Raw genomic sequence first — 27,709 nt, 5'->3', positions numbered from 1 at the left:
GACAATACGAAAATGACATCGCAAGCAAGGCAAAGACTCAGCCTAAATTGTTGCATAGCCACATTAGGAGAAAAACAACAGTAAAGGAACAGGTTATGAGATTAAGGATAGGGGCGGAAGGATTCACTACAAATGACAAGGAAGTGTGTGAGGAATTGAATAAGAAATTCCAGGAGGTCTTCACCTTAGAACAAGGAGAAATTCCAGAGGTAAGTGAGGGAATAGCTAACCAGGAACCACTGGAAGAGTTTGAGATTACCAGTGGGGAAGTAAGGAAGTGTTTACTAGAGTTGGACGTGACGAAGGCTATAGGCCCAGATGGAATCTCCCCTTGGGTTCTAAAGGAAGGAGCAAGAGAACTGAGCCTACCACTCTCCATAGTGTATAACAAATCACTGGCAACAGGGGAACTGCCAGATACTTGGAAAGCAGCTAACGTAGTCCCGATATACAAGAAAGGGGATAGACAGGAGGCACTGAACTACAGGCCAGTGTCCCTAACCTGCATACCATGCAAGCTGATGGAGAAGATTGTGCGAAAAAAACTAGTGGAGCATCTGGAGCGAAGGAACTTTGTAACACAGCATCAACATGGGTTCAGGGATGGCAGGTCCTGCCTCACAGGGTTACTTGAATTCTACGACCAGGCAACAAAAATAAGGCAAGAAAGAGAAGGGTGGGCAGACTGCATATTTTTGGATTGTCAGAAAGCCTTTGATACAGTGCCACACAAGAGGCTAGTGCGAAAGTTGGAGATGCAGGCTGGAGTGAGAGGGAAGGTACTCCGGTGGATAGAGGAATACCTAAGCAACAGGAGACAACGAGTCTGTGTGAGGGGTGAGGTCTCAGATTGGCGAGACGTCACAAGTGGAGTCCCGCAGGGGTCAGTCCTTGGACCTATACTGTTTCTGGTATATGTAAATGATCTCCCAGAGGGTATAGATTCGTTCCTCTCAATGTTTGCCGACGATGCAAAAATTATGAGGAGGATTGAAACAGAGGATGATAGTAGGAGGCTACAAGATGACCTGGATAGACTGAGTGAATGGTCCAACAAATGGCTGTTGAAGTTCAACCCGAGTAAATGCAAAGTAATGAAACTAGGCAGTGGAAACAGGAGGCCAGGCACAGGATACAGAATAGGAGATGAAGTACTTAATGAAACAGACAGAGAGAAAGATCTAGGAGTTGATATCACACCAAACCTGTCTCCTGAAGCCCACATAAAGAGAATAACGTCTGCGGCATATGCGAGGCTGGCTAACATCAGAACGGCGTTCAGGAACCTGTGTAAGGAATCATTCAGAATCTTGTACACCACATATGTAAGACCAATCCTGGAGTATGCGGCCCCAGCATGGAGCCCGTACCTTGTCAAGCACAAGACGAAGCTGGAAAAAGTCCAAAGGTATGCTACTAGACTAGTCCCAGAACTAAGAGGCATGAGTTATGAGGAAAGGCTGCGGGAAATGCACCTCACGACACTGGAAGACAGAAGAGTAAGGGGGGACATGATCACAACCTACAAAATCCTCAGGGGAATCGACCGGGTAAACAAGGACGAACTTTTCAACACTGGTGGGACGCGAACAAGGGGACACAGGTGGAAGCTGAGTACCCAAATGAGCCACAGAGACGTTAGAAAGAACTTTTTCAGTGTCAGAGTAGTTAGCAAATGGAATGCATTAGGAAGTGATGTGGTGGAGGCTGACTCCATTCACAGTTTCAAATGTAGATATGATAGAGCCCAATAGGCTCAGGAATCTGTACACCAGTTGATTGACGGTTGAGAGGCGGGACCAAAGAGCCAGAGCTCAACCCCCGCAAGCACAATTAGGTGAGTACAATTAGGTGAGTACACGCTAAAAGAAGGTGCAGAAGCACTTTGCATGCCTCTCACTATGGTGTACAATAAGTCACTGGAAACAGGAGACCTACCAAAAAATTGGAAGACGGCTAACGTAATTCCAATATAAATAAAGAGCAACAGGCAGGAGGCCCCACACCACATACCGGTGTCCCTAACTTGGGTACCAAGCAAGGTGATGGAGAAGATCGCGAGAAAAATGTTCGTAGCCCCGAAATCATCTCAAGATAACCTCAAGATAGAAGATAGCACATCTGGAGAGAAGAGACTTTGTAACACACAATGGATCGGGGATGGTAAATTGTGCCTCACAGGTTTAATTGTCACCAGGTGACAATCATTAAGCAAGAACGAGAAGGGTGGGTAGACTGCATTTTCTTGGATTGTCAAGAAACCTTTGATACAGTAACTAATAAGAGGTTGGTGCATAATTTGGTTAAACAGGTAGGAGCATCAGGTAAGTTTCTCCAATGGTTTAGGGAGGTACGGAGATACCTAAGGAAGGTACACGATATTGTATCTTAGCAACAGAAAACAAAGTTATTGTAAGGGAATAGGGGGGGGGGAGAGGATCTAAGAATGGCGAGATATCACAAGCGGAGTCTAACAGGGTACAATAGACGGGATGAAACAACCCTGAGGGTTTTCTTCCTATTGGGGAGTAGGGTGTTGTTCATGGTGCTGTGGTGATGTGTTCACTCACAGTATGAGTGACGCTGCCCAATACTGCCACTATGGCGATGTGTCCACTCACAGGATGAGTGACGCTGCCCAATACTGCCACTATGGCGGTGTGTTCACTCACAGGATGAGTGACGCTGCCCAATACTGCCACTATGGCGGTGTGTCCACTCACAGGATGAGTGACGCTGCCCAATACTGTCACTATGGCGGTGTGTCCACTCACAGGATGAGTGACGCTGCCCAATACTGCCACTATGGCGGTGTGTCCACTCACAGGATGAGTGACGCTGCCCAATACTGCCACTATGGCGGTGTGTCCACTCACAGGATGAGTGACGCTGCCCAATACTGCCACTATGGCGGTGTGTCCACTCACAGGATGAGTGACGCTGCCCAATAAACTCGCCCTTCGGAAATTTAAAATTCGAGCTAAATTTAAAATATATATATATATATACTTACCTAAGCAGAGTATAAGGAAGACGAGGCTTAATCTTGCGGGAGACATGATGATTGACGGGCGTGGGCGCCAGGTGGTGGTGGGCGTGGTAGTGGGCGGGAGGGAGGGGGAAGGGGGTGGTTAGACAGGTAGCCAAGTACCAACACACATGTCACTGGCTCCTCAACTCTCCAAACCTCTTCCTCGACTTGGTCAGTTGAAGAGGCAAACCCCCCAAAAAATTCTTGGAACAAATCTAATTTCGCTCTTCAAACTTTTTTCCCCCCGCGAGTTAGTTGTGAGGGGGGTAGGGGGGGGGGGTTCCGGTGGCGAGGGGGGTGGGGGAAGTAGGGGGGGTTGTAGTTGTTGGGGTTTTGAAGAGGGTTGTGTTGGGTTATGAGTCGGTAGTTGTGTACAACCTCTTAGACAAGACAACCTCTTAGACTTGTGCTTCTCCTCCTCTTTGTTATTTGCGTGTGCACTTGAGTGCCGAGTGACAGTTTGTCGAGACGACTTCCTGCACACATTTTCCACTCATTACGCGGTGATTACGGTGAAAGGGTTCCCAGCACTTGACACCGGACTCTTAAACTCTTCTCCAGCAGCTTCAGAACCTCCACCACCACCACCACTGTCGCTCTTTTTCTTTATGTAAATTTCTCGGTTTTGGAGCACCTTTCTCTCTCGCATAAAAAAGAATTTTCCTGCTCATCTACAGCTCCCATAATTAATGGTATCCGGAGGATCTTAGGAAATCTTGGGGGATCTTGGGAATTCTTGAGAAATCTTGGGGAATCTTGGGAAATATGCACTCGACAAGGCCTCAACAGTCCACCTCAAGAAGGTTAAAACACGAGTTTATATCCACAATAATTTGATGATTGTCCAAATTCCTCTGAAGTCTCGTCTCATACGTCGAGGACCGAGACAAGAGATAGATGTCCAGGGCTTAACTTCCCTAGGGAGGAGGAGAAGGAGGGTGGAAGTGTTAGGGAAGGACAGTGACCCCTCAGCACTCGGGGGGGGGGGGGGGGGGGGACAACTGCAGCGGGACGACTTCACGTCATCTAACAAGTCAGGGTCGTGTAACCCGCGCGGCTTCTGGTCGTCACCTCGGCTCACCACACTTTCTGAAAAGAGAATGAAAATTTAGTGGTTTATACATTAGTTCAGTTATACTTTGTGTGTTGTGTGTGCTCTTTCTCTCTCTCTCTCTCTCTCTCTCTCTCTCTCTCTCTCTCTCTCTCTCTCTCTCTCTCTCTCTCTCTCTCTCTCTCTCTCTCTCTCTCCCTACGGGAAGACCAAAGGCGCCTGGTGTTGGTCCACAGTGCGCGAGTCCTCATTACTTCAACTGTCTTCATTAAGGGGTCGAGGACCTTGAAACACGTTTCAGGTAAACCCCAGGTGTATTTTGAGGTCTCGCTTGGTCTCGCCCTCTTTTATGCACGACTTTGCAAATTGGGAAGTGCAAACTGAGCCTGCAATCATACTTTGGTGTGCGTGCGGGTGTTTGTGCAATTGCGTGCGGGTGTGTGTGTGTGTGTGTGTGTTACACTCACCTGGTGGGGCTCGCAGGGTCAAGCGTGTGCCTTTTCACTCTCGACAACTGCTTCATCTGTTTCAGTATGTTCCAGTCGAACATCTTGTGAATAAGATGTTCCATTCATCTTATTCACAACGTTGGTGATTGAGCTGTTGCTTGTTCCGTGAGTCTCAGGTTATCTCTATCTTCCTTCGGTCAATTGTTTCTTTGTGGCATTGTTTATCTTTGTCTATTTGGTCGACATTTTCCCTTAGAAACCTGTAGTTCAGCATCATGTCTCTGATGTCTTCTTTTTTTCCGTAATGTGTGTGTGTGTGTGTGTGTGTGTGTGTGTGTGTGTGTGTGTGTGTGTGTGTGTGTGTGTGTGTGTGTGTGTGTGTGCAGGATCGAGCTGCTAGCTCATGGTCCCCGCCTTTCTAATCGCCGGTTCATTAATGCACTAACTCCCGGCCTATTTCTTCTGTCATATCTGCTACATATATATATATATATATATATATATATATATATATATATATATATATATATATATATATATATATATATATATATATATATATATATATATATATATATATATATATATACATCTCTCACTCGGTCATCTCCAGGATGCAGCCCGTAGCATCTGTCTATCTCCCAGGTATCTATTTATTGTCCATTTGCTTTGAACCTGAATCTGTATTTCGAATCCTTCAGGGGGTAAAGAGTTTTCTGATGCATATCTTGGAGGATTGAAGCTCCGATGGATAGATATCCATATAGATGGATAGATATACATATAGATGGATAGATAGATATGTATGACTGGTAAATATTATTACTGCAACACTGCCGGTGTGGGAGTTGAAGACAAGAAGGACACATGGTCCTTGAGAGAGTGTATATAAGGCTCACAATTCGATCATTGTGAAACTTGCTTCATAACTCTTCTTAATTGTTCGTTTTTTTCAGTTGCTTGGAATAAATGCAAATTTAATGTTTGGTTAACACTTTCTTCATTATGCAGTGGTTTGCTGTTGATCATTAGTTCAGTATAACAAGCCAGTTGTTATAAGCGAGGTTGTGTCTGGCCATCAGAACCGGTTATAAGGATCTTAAAACCTGCTCGACCGGAGCCGGCCGGTTGACCCTATCTGTTTCTTGCTCTGGATATATACATATATATATATATATATATATATATATATATATATATATATATATATATATATATATATATATATATATATATATATATATATATATATATATATAATATAATATAATATAATATATAATGTTTTGACATTCATTGTTTGCGTTTTATTTGGATAATGTTTAAGCTTCATTATGGATTTGTTTAAGCATTTGGATTCCCTGTTATTGGTACCCCCCCCCCCCTCCGGATCCGGAGGGGGGAGGGGGGGCTTTTCATTCGTGACCCCCAGAGAACCTCTCAGATTGATAGATCGTGATGAGGGGAACAGGTTCCGAACTCAATTCATTTACAGACTCTAGAGAAGAGGGTGAAAGGGACACAGACACAGGGGACCGATGGAATTACCTGTTTTTAAGAAGCTAACCGGGAAAAAATCTTTAAGGATGTAACCGGAAAACATTCCTCGTGAAATGACGGAAAATGATCCTTTTCGGGCTCTTTAGTACGTGTGCGATTGAAGGAACTTTATCCGTTGGTCAAGGAACACGAGTCTAAGCTGCCGTGTTTCGGGCGCCATATGTAAACACGATTGAGATAAAGTGAGTTATGTTATTGGTTCAATGTAAACTCCTGTCGTTAATTCGGGTTAGTATCTCCAGAACGGAATCGCCTGGCTACTTGAGTATACATACACCGCGATCGGAACCCCAGTGACAAGTCGTTTCCTAACTGTAATGATCCACATATGTTGAAAATGGAACTGTCCATTGGAACCAGGAACTAGGCGAGATGCACTGAGGCCGAATGGGTTCTGATTGGCATATTGACGGCATTTTTGGCCAAGAAATTGGCAATATTCTGGCAGAGGGACTTCTTCCGGTGATTGATGTAGGGTGTGGGAATTAGCCCAGTCTAACTAAGCTCCCTAGAATCACACGAAATATAAATGATCACTGTCAGTTTCCCTCTGTCCGGAAGAGGGGTAGGGGATGAGCAGAGGGTAGAAGGGAACATTGTGCATGCTGAGAGAGAGAGAGAGAGAGAGAGAGAGAGAGAATGTGAAAGGGGTAATAATGATAAATCTAGTTTGTCCCTGATGACCTCTCTTACTCATCCCCCCTTACCTTTATCTCTCTCTCTCTCTCTCTCTCTCTCTCTCTCTCTCTCTCTCTCTCTCTCTCTCTCTCTCTCTCTCTCTCTCTCTCTCTCTCTGTCTCTCTCTCTCTATCTCTCTCACTCTCACTATCTTCTGCATTCTCACGCTCTTTCCCTCTACTCTCCCTCTCCTTATTTCCTTCCCTCCTCTCCCCTTCCCTCCCTCCCTCTCCTTATCTCCCTCCATTCTCTCCCCTTCCCTTCCTCTCTACCTACCCCCCCCTCACGCCCTCCCCCTACCTTCCCCTCACCAAGTGTTGACCGGGCCACCAGACCCAGGAAATAATGGCCAGTTACCTGTTGACTCTCACCACCCATGCAATTTATTGAACGGTAATTCCAACTATGGTGATCACACGTGTGTGTGTGTGTGTGTGTGTGTGTGTGTGTGTGTGTGTGTGTGTGTGTGTGTGTGTGTGTGTCTCCAGAAGGTCTTGAGAGATCTTCATGAACAAAACCCTAGACGATACAACATCTCAGCGTCTCTCACCGTAACCCTCAGTTTCCCGTTTGTTGGGTACTCCCTTGCCAAGTTCGGTGTTTTACCAGTTATCCCAAGTTACATATCCATCTTATCCATCAGGCTTTTGTGATATATAGTGCCAAATGTGTTTATAACCCCCCCCCCCTTTTAATTATGTGCGCTTGAAATTTCCTTGTAAATTGGATATAATAGTTATATTCCCTATTATAATTTAGTATCCTCAATTGCTATATTATGTCAGTCGACCAATGAGAATGCAGTATCACATTACACTGATCTACTAACAGGGTAACTACCTGTCCTCACGTCTCACCCACACTGGTTATATTTTACTGGGTTTTATATTTTCTATTCACCTTGCCTCTGCTGATGCTAAGTTGCAACTTTGTGAAACGTGGCAGGACCATTAAAAGTATATAAATTACCTTCAAACTGTTAATTTGTCAACTTCTCAAGTGAGACTTTATGAAATATAGAGAAGATTTGTGTCAAAATAATTAATCTGCAGAGAGAGAGAGAGAGAGAGAGATAGAGAGAGAGAGAGAGAGAGAGAGAAGTCTTGGGAGAGGGGGGAGTCAGTTGCCCTTGAGACGTGACTTAATAACACATGACCCCGAGATGCCACAGGTGTCCCATGGATGCCCCGAGTGGCCCCTTAGAGGTCCAAAATTGCCCCTTAGAGGTCCAAGATGGCCCCATAGACGTCCAAGATGGCCCCTTAGAGGTCCAAGATGGCCTCTTAGAGGTCCAAGATGGCCTCTTAGATGTCCAAGATGGCCCCTTAGAGGTCCAAGATCGCCCCATATAGGTCCGATGTGGCCCCTTAGAGGTCCAAGATGGCCCCATTTAGGTCCAAGATGGCCCCATTTAGGTCCAAGATGGCCTCTTAGAGGTCCAAGATGGCCTCTTAGAGGTCCAAGATGGCCTCTTAGAGGTCCAAGATGGCCTCTTAGAGGTCCAAGATGGCCTCTTAGAGGTCCAAGATGGCCTCTTAGAGGTCCAAGATGGCCTCTTAGAGGTCCAAGATGGCCCCTTAGAGGTCCAAGATGGCCTCTTAGAGGTCCAAGATGGCCTCTTAGAGGTCCAAGATGGCCTCTTAGAGGTCCAAGATGGCCTCTTAGAGGTCCAAGATGGCCTCTTAGAGGTCCAAGATGGCCCCGCCAGCATCAACAATGAGGTGCGGACTAATCATCTCCATTTAACTTGAGAAAACTATGAGAAGACTTATTTGGAAATTAATCTGTTTTCTCGACTCGGAGTCTTGATATGCATCTCTGTGTAACATTGCTCAGGAGGAAGCCTTATCTTAGGTGAAGCCCTATCTTGGGTGAAGCTCCGTGGGCGTCTCAGGTGAAGCCTTATCTTGGGTGAAGCTCCGTGGGCGTCTCAGGTGAAGCCTTATCTTGGGTGAAGCTCCGTGGGCGTCTCAGGTGAAGCCTTTTCTAAGTAGCAACTTATTTAGCTTCTCAGAGAAAGCATCTTCAATTTATCTCACGAATCTCAGTTAGGAAGTTAATTTGCTTTTGTATTAAATGACAGAATGATAGTTGGACTGTTTTAGAGGTTCGTTAGTGTTTGGACGTGTGTGTGTGTGTGCACCTCAAGCTGTCTGGATGTGTGTGTGTGTGTGCACCTCAAGCTGTCTGGATGTGTGTGTGTGTGCACCTCAAGCTGTCTGGATGTGTGTGTGTGCACCTCAAGCTGTCTGGATGTGTGTGTGTGTGCCGGGTTGGGCTTTAGCTCTGGTGCCCGGTCTTCGATTGTTACTCGTCAGATCTAATGAGAACCTCACCTGCCTTCTGTTGTTTGTATTAGTGCCTGTTTGTGGAGTCTGTTCATGTTTGACTGTCTGTCCGTAGAGTTTTCTTCGACTATCTCTTGATCTGAATCTCTTCGTGCGTTCTCTCGTTTAATTGCTGATCCTAAGCATCTTTTCCTTATCTTGAGGTTATCTTGAGATGATTTCGGGGCTTAGCGTCCCCGCGGCCCGGTCCTCGAACAGGCTTCCTTTTTGTTACATATCCCCCCAGGAAGCAGCCCGTAGCAGCTGTCTATCTCCCAGGTACCTATTTATTGCTAGGTGAATAGGGGGCATCAGGGTGAAAGAAACGCTGCTTATTTGTTTCCGCCTTCGCCGTGGATCGAACCCGGAACTTTAGGACTACGAATCCTGAGCACTGTCCACTCAGCCGTCAGACCCCTTCCTTGATAATCTCCCTTGATAATCTTGTGTCCAGTTGTGTCTGTGTGTTGTCTCCAATCTGTTGTGTCCAGACGATGTGTCCAGTTGTGTCCAGACGATGTGTCCAGACGATGTGTCCAGACGATGTGTCCAGTTGTGAACAGTCTGTTGTGTCCAGTCTGTTGTGTCCAGTCTGTTGTGTCCAGTCTGTTGTGTCCAATCTGTTGTGTCCAGACGATGTGTCCAGTTGTGTCCAATCTGTTGTGTCCAGTCTGTTGTGTCCAGACGATGTGTCCAATCTGTTGTGTCCAGAGGAGCAAAAGGTCTCCATTGTTTTGCTTGGCATAAGATCGGTTCTTGTGCTCCCTTCAGTAAGAGTCACAATAGATGGCGACCCTTGTTGGGCCATCACTGGAGGGGGGGGGGGGGATTGGAGGCCATGTTGGTGTGTCAGTTCAAACGACCTCGTTGGTCAGTTAAGCGAATTAACTAGCCAGTTAAAGCGACCTTGTTGGCCAATAAAGTGGCATCTTAGATGTTGTTGAGCACACAAACTAAACTGCTGTGGGATCACTTGATGGTTTCAAGCGTAGGCTAGACATATCTATGACTGAGTTAAGATGGTTCACCATCTCCAACGTTCACAACGACACTAAACTGATGTACTAAATTGCCCGAACCTAACCTAAACTTAACCGAGGAACCACGAATAGAAAACGTAATATCACGCCAATTTTGCGAGCCGCTATGATTTACAGTACATCAGTATTTTTTAACCATTGAGGGGATTTATACATCAAAATACAATTATGTACTGTTCAAGAGGACTATTGTCGTTAGCACAGGGCTAAGATCATTTCCTCTCGTTAGTACAGGCGTTATTGAGCGTTTTCGCAGTACAGACGAAGATGTTCGTCCCCCCACCCCCCTTTACCATTCCCCTTATCTCCAAAAATCATTCTTTGGAGATAAGGGGGAGGAGGAGGGGGTGTGCAGAAATCTCCCCCTAGTCGTGAGGGGAAGGAAGAGGAGGGAAGAGGGGGCCTTTCTAGTTAGGTTAGGAGGTTGGATTATTTACGTACTGGTAAATTAAGGTGACAGGGAACTTGTAGAGTGGTCGTTTGGTGCTTCGTGCAGAGTATTACAGCGTCGTGGGAGATGTTCCTGTACAAGGCTCACAAGATCCACGAGAATCCGGTACAGTGGACACCTAATAACAGGGCTCAACGAAATCCTGTACAATGGACCGCCTAGGGACGTCTTGGACGTACAATGGACCACCTAGGGACGTCTTGGACGTACAATGGACCGCCTAGGGACGTCTTGGACGTACAATGGACCGCCTAGGGACGTCTTGGACGTACAATGGACCGCCTAGAGACGTCTTGGACGTACAATGGACCGCCTAGGGACGTCTTGGACGTGCAATGGACCGCCTAGGGACGTCTTGGACGTACAATGAACCAACAGGGGGCCTAGGGACGTCCTGAACAGGGTATACACAAAAGGTAACTAGCAACAGGGGTATACACAAGAGGTAACTAGCAACAGGGGTATACACAAGAGGTAGCTAGCAACAGGGGTATACACAAAAGCTAACTAGCAACAGGGGTATACACAAGAGGTAACTAGCAACAGAGGTATACACAAGAGGTAGCTAGCAACAGGGGTATACACAAGAGGTAACTAGCAACAGGGGTATACTCAAGAGGTAGCTAGCAACAGGGGTATACACAAGAGGTAGCTAGCAACAGGGGTATACACAAAAGCTAACTAGCAACAGGGGTATACACAAGAGGTAACTAGCAACAGAGGTATACACAAGAGGTAGCTAGCAACAGGGGTATACACAAGAGGTAACTAGCAACAGGGGTATACACAAGAGGTAACTAGCAACAGGGGTATACACAAGAGGTAACTAGCAACAGGGGTATACACAAGAGGTAGCTAGCAACAGGGGTATACACAAGAGGTAGCAAGCAACAAGGGTATACACAAGAGGTAGCTAGCAACAGGGGTATACACAAGAGGTAGCTAGCAACAGGGGTATACACAAGAGGTAACTAGCAACAGGGGTATACTCAAGAGGTAGCTAGCAACAGGGGTATACACAAGAGGTAACTAGCAACAGGGGTATACACAAGAGGTAACTAGCAACAGGGGTATACACAAGAGGTAACTAGCAACAGGGGTATACACAAGAGGTAACTAGCAACAGGGGTATACACAAGAGGTAACTAGCAACAGGGGTATACACAAGAGGTAACTAGCAACAGGGGTATACACAAGAGGTAACTAGCAACAGGGGTATACACAAGAGGTAACTAGCAACAGGGGTATACACAAGAGGTAACTAGCAACAGGGGTATACACAAGAGGTAACTAACAACAGGGGTATACACAAGAGGTAACTAGCAACAGGGGTATACACAAGAGGTAACTAGCAACAGGGGTATACACAAGAGGTAACTAGCAACAGGGGTATACACAAGAGGTAACTAGCAACAGGGGTATACACAAGAGGTAACTAGCAACAGAGGTATACACAAGAGGTAGCTAGCGTTCATTGCAATCGTGAGAGCATACACGATCTGATAGCGGGTTCGGGGCCACCAGAGGAACAGGATTGGGCTCAACAAAGCCGTCGTACCTGTTCCACGATAGCAAGTCAGGCTGTGATATCATCTGACCTGATGACCGTCGCGTGTATACTGTATACCAATCCAAAAATCGGCGTTTATTTCGTATAATGATTCTTTGTTTACATGGTCGTGGTCACGTGATCGTGGTGAAACATTGTTGCCACGTTTATATAATGCGGCTTGATGAGAGGCTGGGCCCCAGATTCACGAAGCAGTTACGCAAGCACTTACGAACCTGTACATCTTTTCTCAAACTTTGGCGGCTTTGTTTACAATTATTAAACAGTTAATGAGCTGCGAAGCACCAGGAGGCTGTTTATAACAACAACAACAGTTGATTGGCAAGTTTTCATGCTTGTAAAGTGTTTAATAAATGTAAACAAAGCCGTCAAAGATTGAGGAAAGATGTACACGTTCGTAAGTGCTTGCGTAACTGCTTCGTGAATTTGGCCCCTGGCCTCCGTGTCCATGTGGGCTTCGTGTCCATGTGGGCTTCGTGTCCATGTGGGCTTCGTGTCCATGTGGGCTTCGTGTCCATGTGGGCTTCGTGTCCATGTGGGCTTCGTGTCCATGTGGGCTTCGTGTCCATGTGGGCTTCGTGTCCATGTGGGCTTCGTGTCCATGTGGGCTTCGTGTCCATGTGGACAGCCAATTGGCATTTGATGTCTGTAATTTCAACTTTTTTTTGTTTGTTTTGCATAATTTTCAACTTTACCAGGTGATAAATTTTGGTTTATGGTCTGTTTGCCTTTTTTAGGCTCTTGACTGTCGTCTTTATCTGTCAAGATAAACACTGCTCCAGATATCCCGTCCCAGCATGCACGCAGAGCCTATAGTACATATTCGGACAATTGTCAACGTTAAAAAGTCGGTATTAGACTTACACATCTGGCAAACAATCGACTGGGTGAATTTGTATAGATTATATAACAGTTTTTCTTTGATATAAATTGATTTTGTCACATTTTAGGGGGGTATACATAGGCCTAGAAAAAAATAGTATACAGATATTTTTGTTACGTTGATTTAAGCAATGTTTACAGTACAGGGTGGATGTGAATAAATCACATTTCGAGTTATAGCTTCAAGTCATAGTCTCGAGTCATAGTTTCGACCAGAATCGGATTTTTGGTAGCAAAAATGCTATTCTGTGGTTTTTTATGTGGCCAGTTCAAAGTCAGTTTTCCCAACGTTATTAAATAATTTTCATATCAGCTCCTAAGAAAGGGTTGTGTGTTTCAGCTCCTCTTTTGGGACCTCTGGTCGTTTCTAGAGTTTTTGTTGTTAGCATCCAAGCAACAGCCTGGTGGACCAAACTCTCACAAGTCAAGCCTGGCCTCGGGCTGGGCTTGGGGAGTAGAAGAACTCCCAGAACCCCATCAACCAGGTATCATCTGTGGGTGCAGCCCGTCTCATAGCCCAGCCCGTCCTCATAACCTCATAACCCAGCCCGTCCTCATAACCTCATAACCCAGCCCGTCCTCATAACCCAGCCCGTCCTCATAACCTCATAACCCAGCCCGTCCTCATAACCTCATAACCCAGCCCGTCCTCATAACCTCATAACCCAGCCCGTCCTCATAACCTCATAACCCAGCCCGTCCTCATAACCTCATAACCCAGCCCGTCCTCATAACCCAGCCCGTCCTCATAACCTCATAACCCAGCCCGTCCTCATAACCTCATAACCCAGCCCGTTCTCATAACCTCATAACCCAGCCCGTCCTCATAACCCAGCCCGTCCTCACGAACCCGTGTTTAAGTTCAGTGGGTAATTGTGTGTGTTTGAAGAACGTAGCTGAGGCCCCGACGGAGGTAACATTTCGAACAGAAGACGCCGGCGGAATACCGTTCGAAAAGCCCGCGAACAGTCTATAGGACCACTCCCCCAGGACCACCCTGGTACCCCTCCCCCCCCCACCACCACTCACAGGACCGCTCAAGAGCGTGAAGTGCTGTTCAAACTTGTGAGTGAGAATTAAAACTTGGAAGACCTTAACTGCGGTGTCTTAGTGAGCCACAATGACAGCCTTCAACCACAACTTACGCTCCAAGTTCCACCTTTTACCTCCCGCTCTCGCTTGTAAATATTTCAGAGGGACCTGCTGATGCTTGGATAACTGGGGGAAGTCTTAAGTAGGTTCTCTGAACTCCCGGGCCTCTGTTGCTGTGGAATGTTGTGAACTTACCTATTTGTGCTTGCGAGGGTTGAGCTCTGGCTCTTTGGTCCCGCCTCTCAACTGTCAATCAACTGGTGTACAGATTCCTGAGCCTACTGGGGTCTGTCATATCGACATTTGAAACTGTGTATGGAGTCAGCCTCCACCACATCACTTCCTAGTGCATTCCATCTGTTAACTACTCTGACACTGACAAAGTTCTTTCTAACGTCCCTGTGGCTCATTTGGGTACTCAGTTTCCACCTGTGTCCCCTTGTTCGCGTACCGCCAGTGTTGAATAGTTTATCCTTGTTTACCCGGTCGATTCCCCTGAGGATTTTGTTGGTAGTGATCATGTCTCCCCTTACTCTTCTGTCTTCCAGTATCATAAGGTGCATTTTCCGCAGCCTTTCCTCGTAACTCGTGTCTCATAGTTCTGGGACTAGTCTAGTAGCATACCTCTGAACTTTTTCCAGCTTCGTCTTGTGCTTGACAAGGTACGGGCTCCATGCTGGGGCCGCATACTCCAGGATTGGTCTTACATATGTGGTATACAAGATTCTGATGGATTCCTTACACAGGTTCCTGAACGCTGTTCTGATGTTAGCCAGCCTCGCGTATGCCGCAGACGTAATTCTTTTTATGTGGGCTTCAGGAGACAGGTTTGGTGTGATATCAACTCCTAGATCTTTCTCTCTGTCCTTTTCATGAAGTACTTCATCTCTATTCTGTATCCTGTGTCTGGCCTCCTGTTTCCACCGCCTATTTCATTACTTAGCCTTTACTCCGGTTAAACTTTAGTAGCCATTTGTTGGACCTTGTAGGCGTGTGGGTGTGTGGTGTAGGCGTGTACTCACCTAGTTGTGGTTGCGGGTGTTGAACTTTGGCTCTTTGGTCCCGCCTCTCAACCGTCAGTCAACTGGTGTACAGATTCCTGAGCCTACTGGGCTCTATCATATCTACATTTGAAACTGTGTATGGAGTCAGCCTCCACCACATCACTGCCTAGTGCATTCCATTTATTAACTACTCAGACACTGATAAAGTTTTTTCTAATGTCTCTATGGCTCATTTGGGTACTCAGCTTCCACCTGTGTTCCCTTATGCTTCCAAATTTTTGGTAGTTCACCTCTTACCAGTGACTTGTTGTACACCATGGAGAGTGGTAGGCACAGAGCTTCTGATCCTTCCTTTAGAATCCATGATGAGATTCCATCCGGGCCTATAGCCTTTGTCACGACCAGATCTAGCAGATGCTTCCTCACCTCCCCACTGGTAATCACAAACTCCTCTAGTGGTGTATGGTTTGATGTTCCTTCCCTTATCTCTTGGACGTCTCCTTGCTCTGGTGTGAAGACTTCCTGGAATTTCTTATTGAGTTCCTCGCACACTTTCTTGTCACTTATAGTGAATCTTCCTGCCCCTATTCTCAGTTTCATTACCTGTTCCTTCACTGTTGTTTTCCTCCTGATGTGGCTATGTAGCAGTTTGGGTTGAGTCTTTGACTTTCTCGCTATGTCATTTTCATATTGCCTCTGTATCTCTCGTCTCACCCTGACGTATTCATTCCTGGCGCTCTGGTATCTTTCTCTGCTCTCTAGTGTTCTGTCGTTTCTATAGTTTCTCCATGCCCTTCTACTTAGTTGCTTTGCTAGCTTACAACTCTGATTAAACCATGGGTTTCTCATCTCCATTTAATTTTTTTCCTTTTGGACTGGGACGAACTTGTCTGCTGCCTCCTTACACTTCTGTGTGATGTAGTCCATCATGTCTTGAACCGTCTTTCCTCTGAGCTCTGTTTCCCCAAGCTATTTCAATTAGGAATTTTCTCATCTCCTCATAGTTTCCCTTCCGGAATGCCGGTCTCTTGCTTTCTGGTTCCTTCCTTGAGTACATTAACCCTTCTTCGACCAGATACTCAAACAACAGTATACTGTGATCACTCATACCCACGGGGGCTTCAAGACCGATTTCGCTTATGTCTGAGTCGTTCAGAGTGAATACTACGTCGAGTCTTGCTGGTTCATCATTGCCTCTCACTCTCGTGGGACCCTTGACATGCTGACTTGAAAAGTTTCTAGTCGTCACCTCCAGCAGTTGTGGTGTGTGTGGTGTAGGCCCCTACGTGTGGTGTAGGCGTGTGGTGTGGGCGTGTGGTGTGGGCGTGTGGTGTGGGCGTGTTCGTCAATTTATGTTGACGAAGGTGTAAGGAGTTAAGTCACAGGTCATTCCAACTAGCTAGCACACATGCTACAGGCCCCAGCTACCACACACAGGCCATTGCTAGCCGATCAGGTTGTCCTCAGGCCGCGAAGTGCGCCAGGTCGTGTGTGTGTGTTCGCTGAACCTCGACGGTCATTCACGCTTGTGTGCCGGAGGGTGAGAGATAGATAGACACGAGGGACCGACGGGTCTTGCTCAAGCTATTGTGTGGATTCGAACCCGGTATTCCGGATTAAGAATCGAGAATGAAGCCTACTGTGCTACCGAGACCTATTAGTACTTTTTCTGGTAGAAAAGTTGTTCCTCCTGCTGCTGTTGTTGAAAACTTTTTACACTATACCATCCAAACTTACCCATATATCAGAAGACACTCTACTACTGACGCGTGTCATATAGTGTGTCACCTGCTGTGTCACCTGCTGTGTCACCTGCTGTGTCACCTGCTGTGTCACCTGCTGTGTCACCTGTTGTGTTCACCTGCTGTGTCACCTGCTGTGTCACCTGCTGTGTCACCTGCTGTGTCACCTGCTGTGTGTCACCTGCTGTGTCACCTGCTGTGTCACCTGCTGTGTCACCTGTTGTGTCACCTGTTGTGTTCACCTGCTTTGTCACCTGCTGTGTGTCACCTGCTGTGTCACCTGCTGTGTCACCTGCTGTGTGTCACCTGTGTCACCTGCTGTGTCACCTGCTGTGTGTCACCTGTGTCACCTGCTGTGTCACCTGCTGTGTGTCACCTGCTGTGTCACCTGCTGTGTCACCTGTTGTGTTCACCTGCTGTGTCACCTGCTGTGTCACCTGCTGTGTCACCTGCTGTGTGTCACCTGCTCTGTCTCTCCAACCCATTCACTCACCTCATACGTCACATTTTGTTTTACGGAATCGACCAATGCGTTAAAAATGCGACTCATTAGTAGACATTCAACCACCGTAATATTAACGTTTTCTATACCTCGCCCTCAATAGGTTAGGTGGGTTGCTTGGGTTCGTACGCTTCTATTTAGCCAAAACAGCTTTTTTTTCTATTTTTACATTTCTGGTAAATGTAAACGTTCTTTTTTTACGTTTTTTTTTTTTACGTCAGCGGGAAAAACGGTTACATTTTTAACGCTTTTGATGAGGCAAAACCGTTGCATTTTTTTACGGAGTGGCGTCACCTCCTGAACTGAAGGTCCTTATAAGGTCTGGGACTTGGCTCAAGGCTTGCTTGACCCCGGGGAGGAAAAACTTGCACAGCAACACCGTGCAATAATACTCAATTGCAAGGAGATTTATCATGCTGGAGTGAACAGGGGGGTGGTTTGGGGGGGTGGGGGGGGAGGGAGGGGGTTGTACAGGGTGTGCACGGCTACACGTGCCCTGGCACGGCTACACGTGCCCTGGCACGGCCACACGTGCCCTGGCACGGCCACACGTGCCCTGGCACGGTCACACGTGCCCTGGCACGGCCACACGTGCCCAGCACACAGAGGCGGCAATTCATGCAGTACGAAACAAAAATGAACGCAGTCGTCACACAAAACAACTCAGGGTTCGATGCCAGGGCAGCGCGAGACATTTTTGCGCATTTTTTTTCCTTACACCTCATGCTTTAGATCATCCAGTTGAGGATAAATAAATAAATCCCCGTGATATAGGGGGCTGTTGTGAGCAGCATCCGGTAGGAAAGTCAATAGTTAGCCCAGGGATAAATCTAACAGCCTCTTATAGGCCCTGAGAAAGGGAGACCTCACTGAGGGTTTTCTCTCACAAGGAGGGAAAGGGTGAGAGAGGGAGAAAGAAGGTGAGAGAGAGAGAGAGAGGGGGGGGGGGGAAATTGAGGAGTGTGTGGGGAGCCAGTGCACGAAGGAGGGAGTGGAGAGCGTGTGAAGCGGTTGGGCAGGGTGGGGAAGGGTGGGGATGGGGGTAGCTGTCAGTCATGTGACACATTTAAGAAGTCGCCACTCCTTTTGGAAGAAAACAAAAATCTCTCTATGTAAATACTAGCACCAGCGGGTCAGACTTGACACCAGCGGGTCAGACTTGACACACCAGCGGGTCAGACTTGACAACAGCGGGTTAGACTTGACACCAGCGGGTCAGACTTGACACCAGCGGGTCAGACTTGACACACCAGCGGGTTAAACTTGACACCAGCGGGTCAGACTTGACACCAGCGGGTTAGACTTGACACCAGCGGGTCAGACTTGACACCAGCGGGTCAGACTTGACACACCAGCGGGTTAAACTTGACACCAGCGGGTAAGACTTGACACCAGCGGGTAAGACTTGACACCAGCGGGTCAGACTTGACACCAGCGGGTAAGACTTGACACCAGCGGGTCAGACTTGACTCCAGCGGGTCAGACTTGACTCCAGCGGGTCAGACTTGACTCCAGCGGGTCAGACTTGACTCCAGCGGGTCAGACTTGACACCAGCGAATCAGACTTGACTCCAGCGGGTCAGACTTGACACCAGCGAATCAGACTTGACTCCAGCGGGTCTGAAAAAAAAATTTAATCCCCTCCCACATAAACAACAACCCCGGGATTACCTGGGTAATCCCGGGGTTATATTGTTGACCTGGGAATGGGATTGGAAACTACAATAATTGTAGTTATCTCTTGTTATAAAACCTTGCTATAATGTACCGTTATATCTTACCTGATATCTTAGGTTAAGGACCTGCCCGAAACGCTATGTGTGTTAATGGCTTCACAAAAATGTAAAAATACAAGTCTTATCTTATCTCAACCAACTGATTGTTCCTTCTTGTAAATAAAAATTATTATTTTTTTTATAGTATTTCAAAGAGAGAGAGAGAGAGATTTTTGTCTGTATTATCTAGAATTTTATTTTTGTTATCGGGCTAAGGCAAAAAAAAAAAAGTGATGTGCACGAAGCTGTTGTGGCAGGCATTTGGTATATTGTATATGGCACGCCGGCCACTAACACCCCCTTAATACATCTCATTTTCAACGCTATTAACCATTACGTGAAAAAATGGGGGGAGTTTTAACAGAAAGTTAAACCACCAGAATATTGACGTTTCCTAGATAGGCAAAATCATCATTACATATTTTTTTTACGGTGTTGAATAGGCTGAATGGTGAAAGAGGGTTAATGGGTGGTAGTTAGACCCTGACATGCACGGGGCTAAGGTGACGTTCACCACCGCCACACCTCTAATAGTTAAAGCTATCTTTATGGGGCAATTAACGTTAACTTAATTAACTTTAACTCCCCCAACGATAACCCAGAGCGCTAACTGTGACCCTCCCCCCCCCCCATTTCACAGACCCGTCCTCCCCCCCCCTCCCCCCTTCCCTTCTCTGCTCCTGGCCCCATTTCCTCTTAGTTCGCCCCCTTCCTCCTCCTCCTCCTCTGAACCCGACCCCATTCCCTCTTAGATTCTGAATTCGGCGCAAGAATACCTGACGGAGTGAAAACAGAGGGTCATCGTGAGATACTAAAGTCAGAATTGGAGTGAAAATCAGATACGCTGTTCTGCATGAGTTAGATATGAGTCCCTCCATTGTTTTTTTCCTCCATGTAAACCACCTGACTGAAGGGCACTATAAATAAAATATGAAAACAGGCAGACGGTTACTAGAATTCAACCCCAACAAGTGCAAAGGCGAAACAGAAAGGATAACAGAAGATAGTGTTATCTTCTCCGTGTAATCATAAACAAAACAAGGACAGAGAGGCGGAAATCACAAGTCAAACACTAGAAACAAACAAACATAACGTTAGCATGTCGCGAAATTTGCAGGCATAAATAATGGCTTTCACCAACCCAGGGAAAAAAAAGAGGTGATGCAAAAAAAGAGTATACAGACAACCGCTGTGAGACCAAGCCTCGAGTATGCATCGCCTGCATGAAAGGTACAGCAAGTAAAGGTTAAAATAGGATTGATTATTTGTCTTGCTTAATTATTTACGTGAAGCTTGAGCTTTAAAATAAAGTTTTAGCGTCATTGAATATGAGAATAGTGAAGACCTGATGCAACACTCAAGGGACCAGAAGACAGAAAACACAAATAGACAGGAAGCACAAATAGACAGGAAACACAAATAGACAGGAAACACAAATAGACAGGAAGCACAAATAGACAGGAAGCACAAATAGACAGGAAACACAAATAGACAGGAAACACAAATAGACAGGAAGCACAAATAGACAGGAAGCACAAATAGACAGGAAGCACAAATAGACAGGAAACACAAATAGACAGGAAACACAAATAGACAGGAAACACAAATAGACAGGAAGCACAAATAGACAGGAAACACAAATAGACAGGAAGCACAAATAGACAGGAAACACAAATAGACAGGAAACACAAATGAACACATGGGAAAAAAGAAGATAATTATTACGAGAAAGTACTAAGGTAGACTATATAGTACTTAAAAGGGGGGATGAGAACAAGGATCTGGTTTAAGACGGCATGCAAAGGAAAGTGCCTCACCCAACCACTAATTGGAACCATGCGGAATTGAACGCCGACCTGCAAGAAGCCAGGCCGTTTGCCGCACCAACCAATCCAAGTGGTTAAGGGGCGGTTATGAACACTTGGGTCTGTTGATAAAAGTACGTATAATGAGCACAGACTCGACATTCAGTGTACTGCTTCCAATAAACCCTTGAAGATGTTTAACACATCTCTAACCCTGTCCATGGAGGACAGAAGAAAATGTATATATGCTGGTTAGCATTGTAAATGTGTGGCCACGTCTGTGATAGAAAATAATAAAAAAAACTCCTTCTTTCAGTTGCATATTTTACATATTCAATCACACTGTTGCACTCGTAAGAAAACATTTCAGAGTGCATCCTTGGGAACAGTCCCACAAGTACTTCTCAGATGAATATCTTGATGTACCTCAAACCTGCCTCAGGAAAATCCCATTTGAGGGATTTTACGTTTTTCTTCCCCAAGCCAAGGGAGGCTAAGGAAATTGTCCTTGAGTTTACACCTCAAGAAAGTTTTTCCCTTCAGTTTACAAGTGGAAAACAAGTGTAGGAAACCAGCTAAAAAAAATGGTGGTGGTGGTGGTGGTGATGATTCCATTTCCAATTTCAAAATCAAATGTATCTAATCATCAAAAGTAATTTTGATGTTTTAGATGCTTTGCTTAGAAGTTTGATCTCCATATAAGGTGGTGTGGGGGGGAGGCATATACATATAATCATATAATATATTTAATATATAACTCTATAACTCGTTATTTTTTTAAATTCATTTGTGGTTTGTTGAAGGCGATATATTTAATTTTTATTTTTCGTGATTAACACACACACATATATATATAATCTTAGAGTAGACTCGGCAAGGATGATCTATATTGCAAGGTAGATAAGTGCGATGTAGACACATGATACAGGCGGGATATCGCTCTTATGTGAGGATCAACATTTGTTCTTATCATCTTGCTAATGAGTTGCGCATTGACACTACAACCCTGTGCAACATATGTGCAATGGTGGGGGGGGGGATACAGTCTGTGACTGGAGAACAAATACATATACACACATATAAAGTGTATGAAGTGTATAAAGTACAGAAATACAGCATTTTCTCTTCATTATTTATTTTTTATATTTTAATTATTATTTATATTTTAATTATTTAATTATATTTCAATTATTTTATATTTTCAGCACAGGAAGAAAATATAAATAATAATAGTAATAGAATTAATATTATTATATTATCATCATCTCTCACTTATATATATTTTGTCTATAAAGAACCTCTTTTTGTTTATTTTCGAATTGTTTAATATTTTCTCTCCTACATTGACCTCTCCTAGAACCTGTTTTCTCCTCCCTTCCTACCCCCCCCCCCCCCATTTTTACCTCACCCCTCTCACTTCTCCCATCCCATTACCCCCCCCCCCCCCGCCCCATGATCTATTCCTGCAACCCTGAGTCTATCCCCTGCCTCCCCCTCTCCCATATCTCTCCTCTCCATCCCCCTATTTCTCCTCCCTCATCCCCCCCATTCTCCCGCCCCCCCCTATCCACCCCCTTACGTCCCTCTGTCCTTCTATTCCCCTCTATGACAGTCCACATTCCAGGTCTCTTCTCGTACAGGGACCAGTTCTGGTCCTTTTCATTTCAGTTCTTTTAGCTTTCTTCTTTTTCTTGAACTATTATCGTTGATTGTGTGAACGGTGATTGTGTGAACGGTGGTTGTGTGAACGGTGGTTGTGTGAACGGTGGTTGTATGAACAGTGGTTGTATGCTCAGTGGTTGTATGAACGGTGGTTGTGTGAACGGTGGTTGTATGAACGGTGGTTGTGTGAACGGTGGTTGTGTGAACGGTGGTTGTATGAACGGTGGTTGTATGCTCAGTGGTTGTATGAACGGTGGTTGTGTGAACGGTGGTTGTATGCTCAGTGGTTGTATGAACGGTGGTTGTATGAACGGTGGTTGTATGAACGGTGGTTGTATGAACGGTGGTTGTATGAACGGTGGTTGTATGAACGGTGGTTGTATGAACGGTGGTTGTATGAACGGTGGTTGTATGCTCAGTGGTTGTATGAACGGTGGTTGTGTGAACGGTGGTTGTATGAACGGTGGTTGTATGAACGGTGGTTGTATGAACGGTGGTTGTATGAACGGTGGTTGTATGCTCAGTGGTTGTATGAACGGTGGTTGTGTGAACGGTGGTTGTATGAACGGTGGTTGTATGAACGGTGGTTGTGTGAACGGTGGTTGTATGAACGGTGGTTGTATGAACGGTGGTTGTGTGAACGGTGGTTGTATGAACGGTGGTTGTATGAACGGTGGTTGTGTGAACGGTGGTTGTATGAACGGTGGTTGTATGAACGGTGGTTGTATGAACGGTGGTTGTATGAACGGTGGTTGTATGCTCAGTGGTTGTATGAACGGTGGTTGTGTGAACGGTGGTTGTATGAACGGTGGTTGTATGAACGGTGGTTGTGTGAACGGTGGTTGTATGAACGGTGGTTGTATGAACGGTGGTTGTGTGAACGGTGGTTGTATGAACGGTGGTTGTATGAACGGTGGTTGTGTGAACGGTGGTTGTATGAACGGTGGTTGTGTGAACGGTGGTTGTGTGAACGGTGGTTGTATGAACGGTGGTTGTATGAACGGTGGTTGTATGCTCGGTGGTTGTATGAACGGTGGTTGTATGAACGGTGGTTGTATGAACGGTGGTTGTATGAACGGTGGTTGTATGAACGGTGGTTGTATGAACGGTGGTTGTATGCTCAGTGGTTGTATGAACGGTGGTTGTGTGAACGGTGGTTGTATGAACGGTGGTTGTATGAACGGTGGTTGTGTGAACGGTGGTTGTATGAACGGTGGTTGTATGAACGGTGGTTGTGTGAACGGTGGTTGTATGAACGGTGGTTGTATGAACGGTGGTTGTGTGAACGGTGGTTGTATGAACGGTGGTTGTGTGAACGGTGGTTGTGTGAACAGTGGTTGTATGAACGGTGGTTGTATGAACGGTGGTTGTGTGAACGGTGGTTGTATGAACGGTGGTTGTATGAACGGTGGTTGTGTGAACGGTGGTTGTGTGAACAGTGGTTGTATGAACGGTGGTTGTATGAACGGTGGTTGTGTGAACGGTGGTTGTATGAACGGTGGTTGTGTGAACGGAATCAAAATGGGCGTTCAGCAAGTATATGGGCCGATAGGAGCTGCCTCGTATGGGCCAATAGGAGCTGCCTCGTATGGGCCAATAGGAGCTGCCTCGTATGGACCAATAGGAGCTGCCTCGTATGGGCCAATAGGAGCTGCCTCGTATGGACCAATAGGAGCTGCCTCGTATGGACCAATAGGAGCTGCCTCGTATGGGCCAATAGGAGCTGCCTCATACGGACCAATAGGAGCTGCCTCATATGGACCAATAGGAGCTGCCTCATATGGACCAATAGGAGCTGCCTCGTATTGGCAGATGAGACTATTTTTAAGCAAATAACTCACAGCAAATTGGAATGAACTAACAAAAGAAGGCTCCAATTACATCCATAATTTTAGCCTAGATGGGGCTATGGAAGGCGGGTTCCAAGAGCTGGAGATCGATGCTGCCAGTAGCATCAGTGGGTGCAGCTGCCTGAGGAGGGAGAGAGAGGCAGCAGGGAGGCTGCTCGACATCTTCGGCGCCTGCACAGTGATCCTCTCCTCCCCCTGCACCAGCTTCCTGTACTGACGGAGGGGATGAGCGACTGTTCCTCGGGGCAGCCTCGCCACCGCTCTCTATTGTACACGGAGGGCAGGTGGGGAGGGTAGGGAGGTGGGGAAGGCAGGGAGGTGGGGAAGGCAGGGAGGTGGGGAAGGCAGGGAGGTGGGGAAGGCAGGGAGGTGGGGAAGGCAGGGAGGTGGGGAAGGCAGGGAGGTGGGGAAGGGCAGGGAGGTGGGGAAGGCAGGGAGGTGGGGAAGGCAGGGAGGTGGGGAAGGCAGGAAGGTGGGGAAGGCAGGGAGGTGGGGAAGGCAGGGAGGTGGGGAAGGCAGGGAGGTGGGGAAGGCAGGGAGGTGGGGAAGGCAGGGAGGTGGGGAAGGGCAGGGAGGTGGGGAAGGCAGGGAGGTGGGGAAGGCAGGGAGGTGGGGAAGGCAGGGAGGTGGGGAAGGCAGGGAGGTGGGGAAGGGCAGGGAGGTGGGGAAGGCAGGGAGGTGGGGAAGGCAGGGAGGTGGGGAAGGCAGGGAGGTGGGGAAGGCAGGGAGGTGGGGAAGGCAGGGAAGTGGGGAAGGGCAGGGAGGTGGGGAAGGCAGGGAGGTGGGGAAGGCAGGGAGGTGGGGAAGGCAGGGAGGTGGGGAAGGCAGGGAGGTGGGGAAGGGCAGGGAGGTGGGGAAGGCAGGGAGGTGGGGAAGGCAGGGAGGTGGGGAAGGCAGGGAGGTGGGGAAGGCAGGGAGGTGGGGAAGGGCAGGGAGGTGGGGAAGGCAGGGAGGTGGGGAAGGCAGGGAGGTGGGGAAGGCAGGGAGGTAGGGAAGGCAGGGAGGTGGGGAAGGTGACTTCACAGTCGGTCAGGTGAAGTCACAGTGAGAGGTTGTGTTAACCGGAGCTCCTGAGTGTTGTTATATTATCATAGCAATATGGAAGTTGTAGTGAAGGACCTGGTGACTCTAGTGGGAGCCCTGAGGACAGAGTTGGACTCTCTGCGGGAGGAGGTGCGTCAGCTTAAAAAACAACGAGAAGTAACGAAGGAGGAGACCAGCAGTAAAGGGACCTCGTCTTGGAGAGTTGCGAAAGACAGGGGCCTTAAGAAGACTTTGATAAAGCCGCCTTCAAACGCCATAGCAACTTCAAATTCATTTGACGTTTTGGAGGACGAGTGCTGTGGAGAGACTGTGGATCGCGCAAAAGGGAAAGCAACGAAGAGAAAGGAAGCGCAGGCCCCTCAGAAAGTAAAGGAAGTACCTAAGCAAACATTAGTTGTGGGAGATTCCCAGATAAGGTATTTGGATAGAACGTTTTGTGCTAGAGATAGGGGGAACAGGTTAAGGGTTTGCTATCCCGGAGCTGGCATTGGTGATATTATAAACAACATGAATGATATTATGGCTGGTAATGGGAACAATCCCATTATTTGCATTAGCGTGGGAGGAAATGATGTTGGTCGAGTCAGGAGTGAGGAACTGATTCAGAGGTATAAAACAGCCATAGAGTTAGTTAGGAGCAAGGGAGGAATCCCGATCATATGTGGCATTCTTCCAAGAAAGGGAGTGGGAAATGAATGGATATCGAGGGCACTTGGTGTCAATTGCCGGCTGGAAAGATATTGCAAATCAAATACAATATCTTTCATAGACAACTGGGAACACTTCTATGGAAGAAATGAAATGTATGCTCGTGATGGGGTGCATCTATCGAGAGCTGGGGTTGTTGCTGTTGCGAACTCGCTAGAAGAAGTGGTTAGAGGTGTTTGTTTGGGTTTAAACTGTTAGTAGATAGAGGTATGGGAATTGATTTGGAGGAAGGAGGTAATAAAAGTATGTGTTTGTGGGAGAAAGGAATTGCCAAAACGATCAGGGAAAGAGAAGGTCCGCAAAATAACAATTCACTTAGTGTATATTACACTAACAGTAGAAGTCTAAGAAATAAAATTAACGAATTAAATGCTCTTGTCTGCACAGAAAAAATAGATATTATTGCACTTACCGAAACGTGGATGAATGTAGAAAATAGAGAACTATTAGCTGAATATCAAATATATGGATTTAAACTATTTCACACAGATAGATATATTAGACGAGGAGGTGGAGTAGCCATATATGTTAGGGACAATTTGAAATGTAGTCTCAAAGAGGGAATCAAAACAGAGCCACACACAGAAACTATTTGGATTGAAATAAACGAAAAAGCTAATAATATTATAATAGGAGTAATATATAGGCCACCAAATTTAGACAGAATGGAAGCAAAGCATCTATGGGATGAAATATCTAGAGCATCTAGATCTAACAGTATTTATGTCATGGGTGACTTTAATTTTAGCGGAATAAACTGGTTGAACAAAACAGGGAATAGTGAAGCAGAAGATTTTCTAGAATTAATTGACGATTGCTTTCTTACGCAACACATTAAGGAACCAACACGGGAAAATAATATTTTAGATTTAGTGTTAACTAACAGGGAAACGCAAATTAATGACATCGAAATAGGGAGTGAGCTAGGGAGCAGTGATCACAAAGAAATCAGATTTAGCATAGAATGGAATAGACCAGTAGGAGAAAATTCTGTTAAAGTGCCAGATTTTCGAAAAGCTGATTTTAATAGCCTAAGAAATTTTTTGGGTCAAATTGATTGGAAAGGCTTGGGTATGGGGTGTGGGCCGGTCTTGGAGCGAGACATGAACCCAGCGATAGGTGACTTAAATGGGGATTTCGATGTGGATTCAATATATAACTTATTTAAGAATATTCTAAACAAAGCACAGGAACGTAGTATACCATACAAATTGAATAGATCGTATACTAATGACCCAAAGTGGATAACAAAGAATTTGAAGAACCTTATAGGTAAAAAGAGAACTTGGTACAAAAGGATTAAAAATGGGGAGGTCACTTTAGAACAGGAATTCGTACAACTGGTTAGAAATGTTAAAAAAGAGATAAGGAAAGCAAAAAGAAACTATGAAGTTCGCATAGCAGGGCAAGCAAAGACAAATCCTAAAGGGTTTTTTCAGTTATATCGTACTAAGACTAGGGAAAGGATAGGTCCATTAAAAACTGA

General features: G+C 46.2%; 1 protein-coding gene across 2 annotated transcripts in view; it reads right to left on the bottom strand.

The window, feature by feature from the left end:
• The window catches only part of LOC123754032 (uncharacterized), a 238,328-nt gene that overhangs the window by 151,907 nt on the left and 58,712 nt on the right, over positions 1-27,709 (bottom strand). For both annotated transcript variants that reach the window (XR_011223269.1, XM_045736154.2), the window contains exon 2: positions 3,014-4,120. Coding sequence is in view for 1 of the 2 variants with exons in the window: in XM_045736154.2 (XP_045592110.1) it covers positions 3,014-3,059 (46 nt within the window). In the remaining variant the exon portion in view is untranslated. The remainder of the gene's footprint in view (positions 1-3,013; positions 4,121-27,709) is intronic.

Source organism: Procambarus clarkii, chromosome 6 (assembly GCF_040958095.1).
Source record: "Procambarus clarkii isolate CNS0578487 chromosome 6, FALCON_Pclarkii_2.0, whole genome shotgun sequence".
Lineage (NCBI taxonomy): Eukaryota > Metazoa > Arthropoda > Malacostraca > Decapoda > Cambaridae > Procambarus > Procambarus clarkii.
The sequence above is the reverse complement of the archived record's forward strand: the minus strand, read 5'-3'. Positions and strand labels throughout refer to the sequence as shown.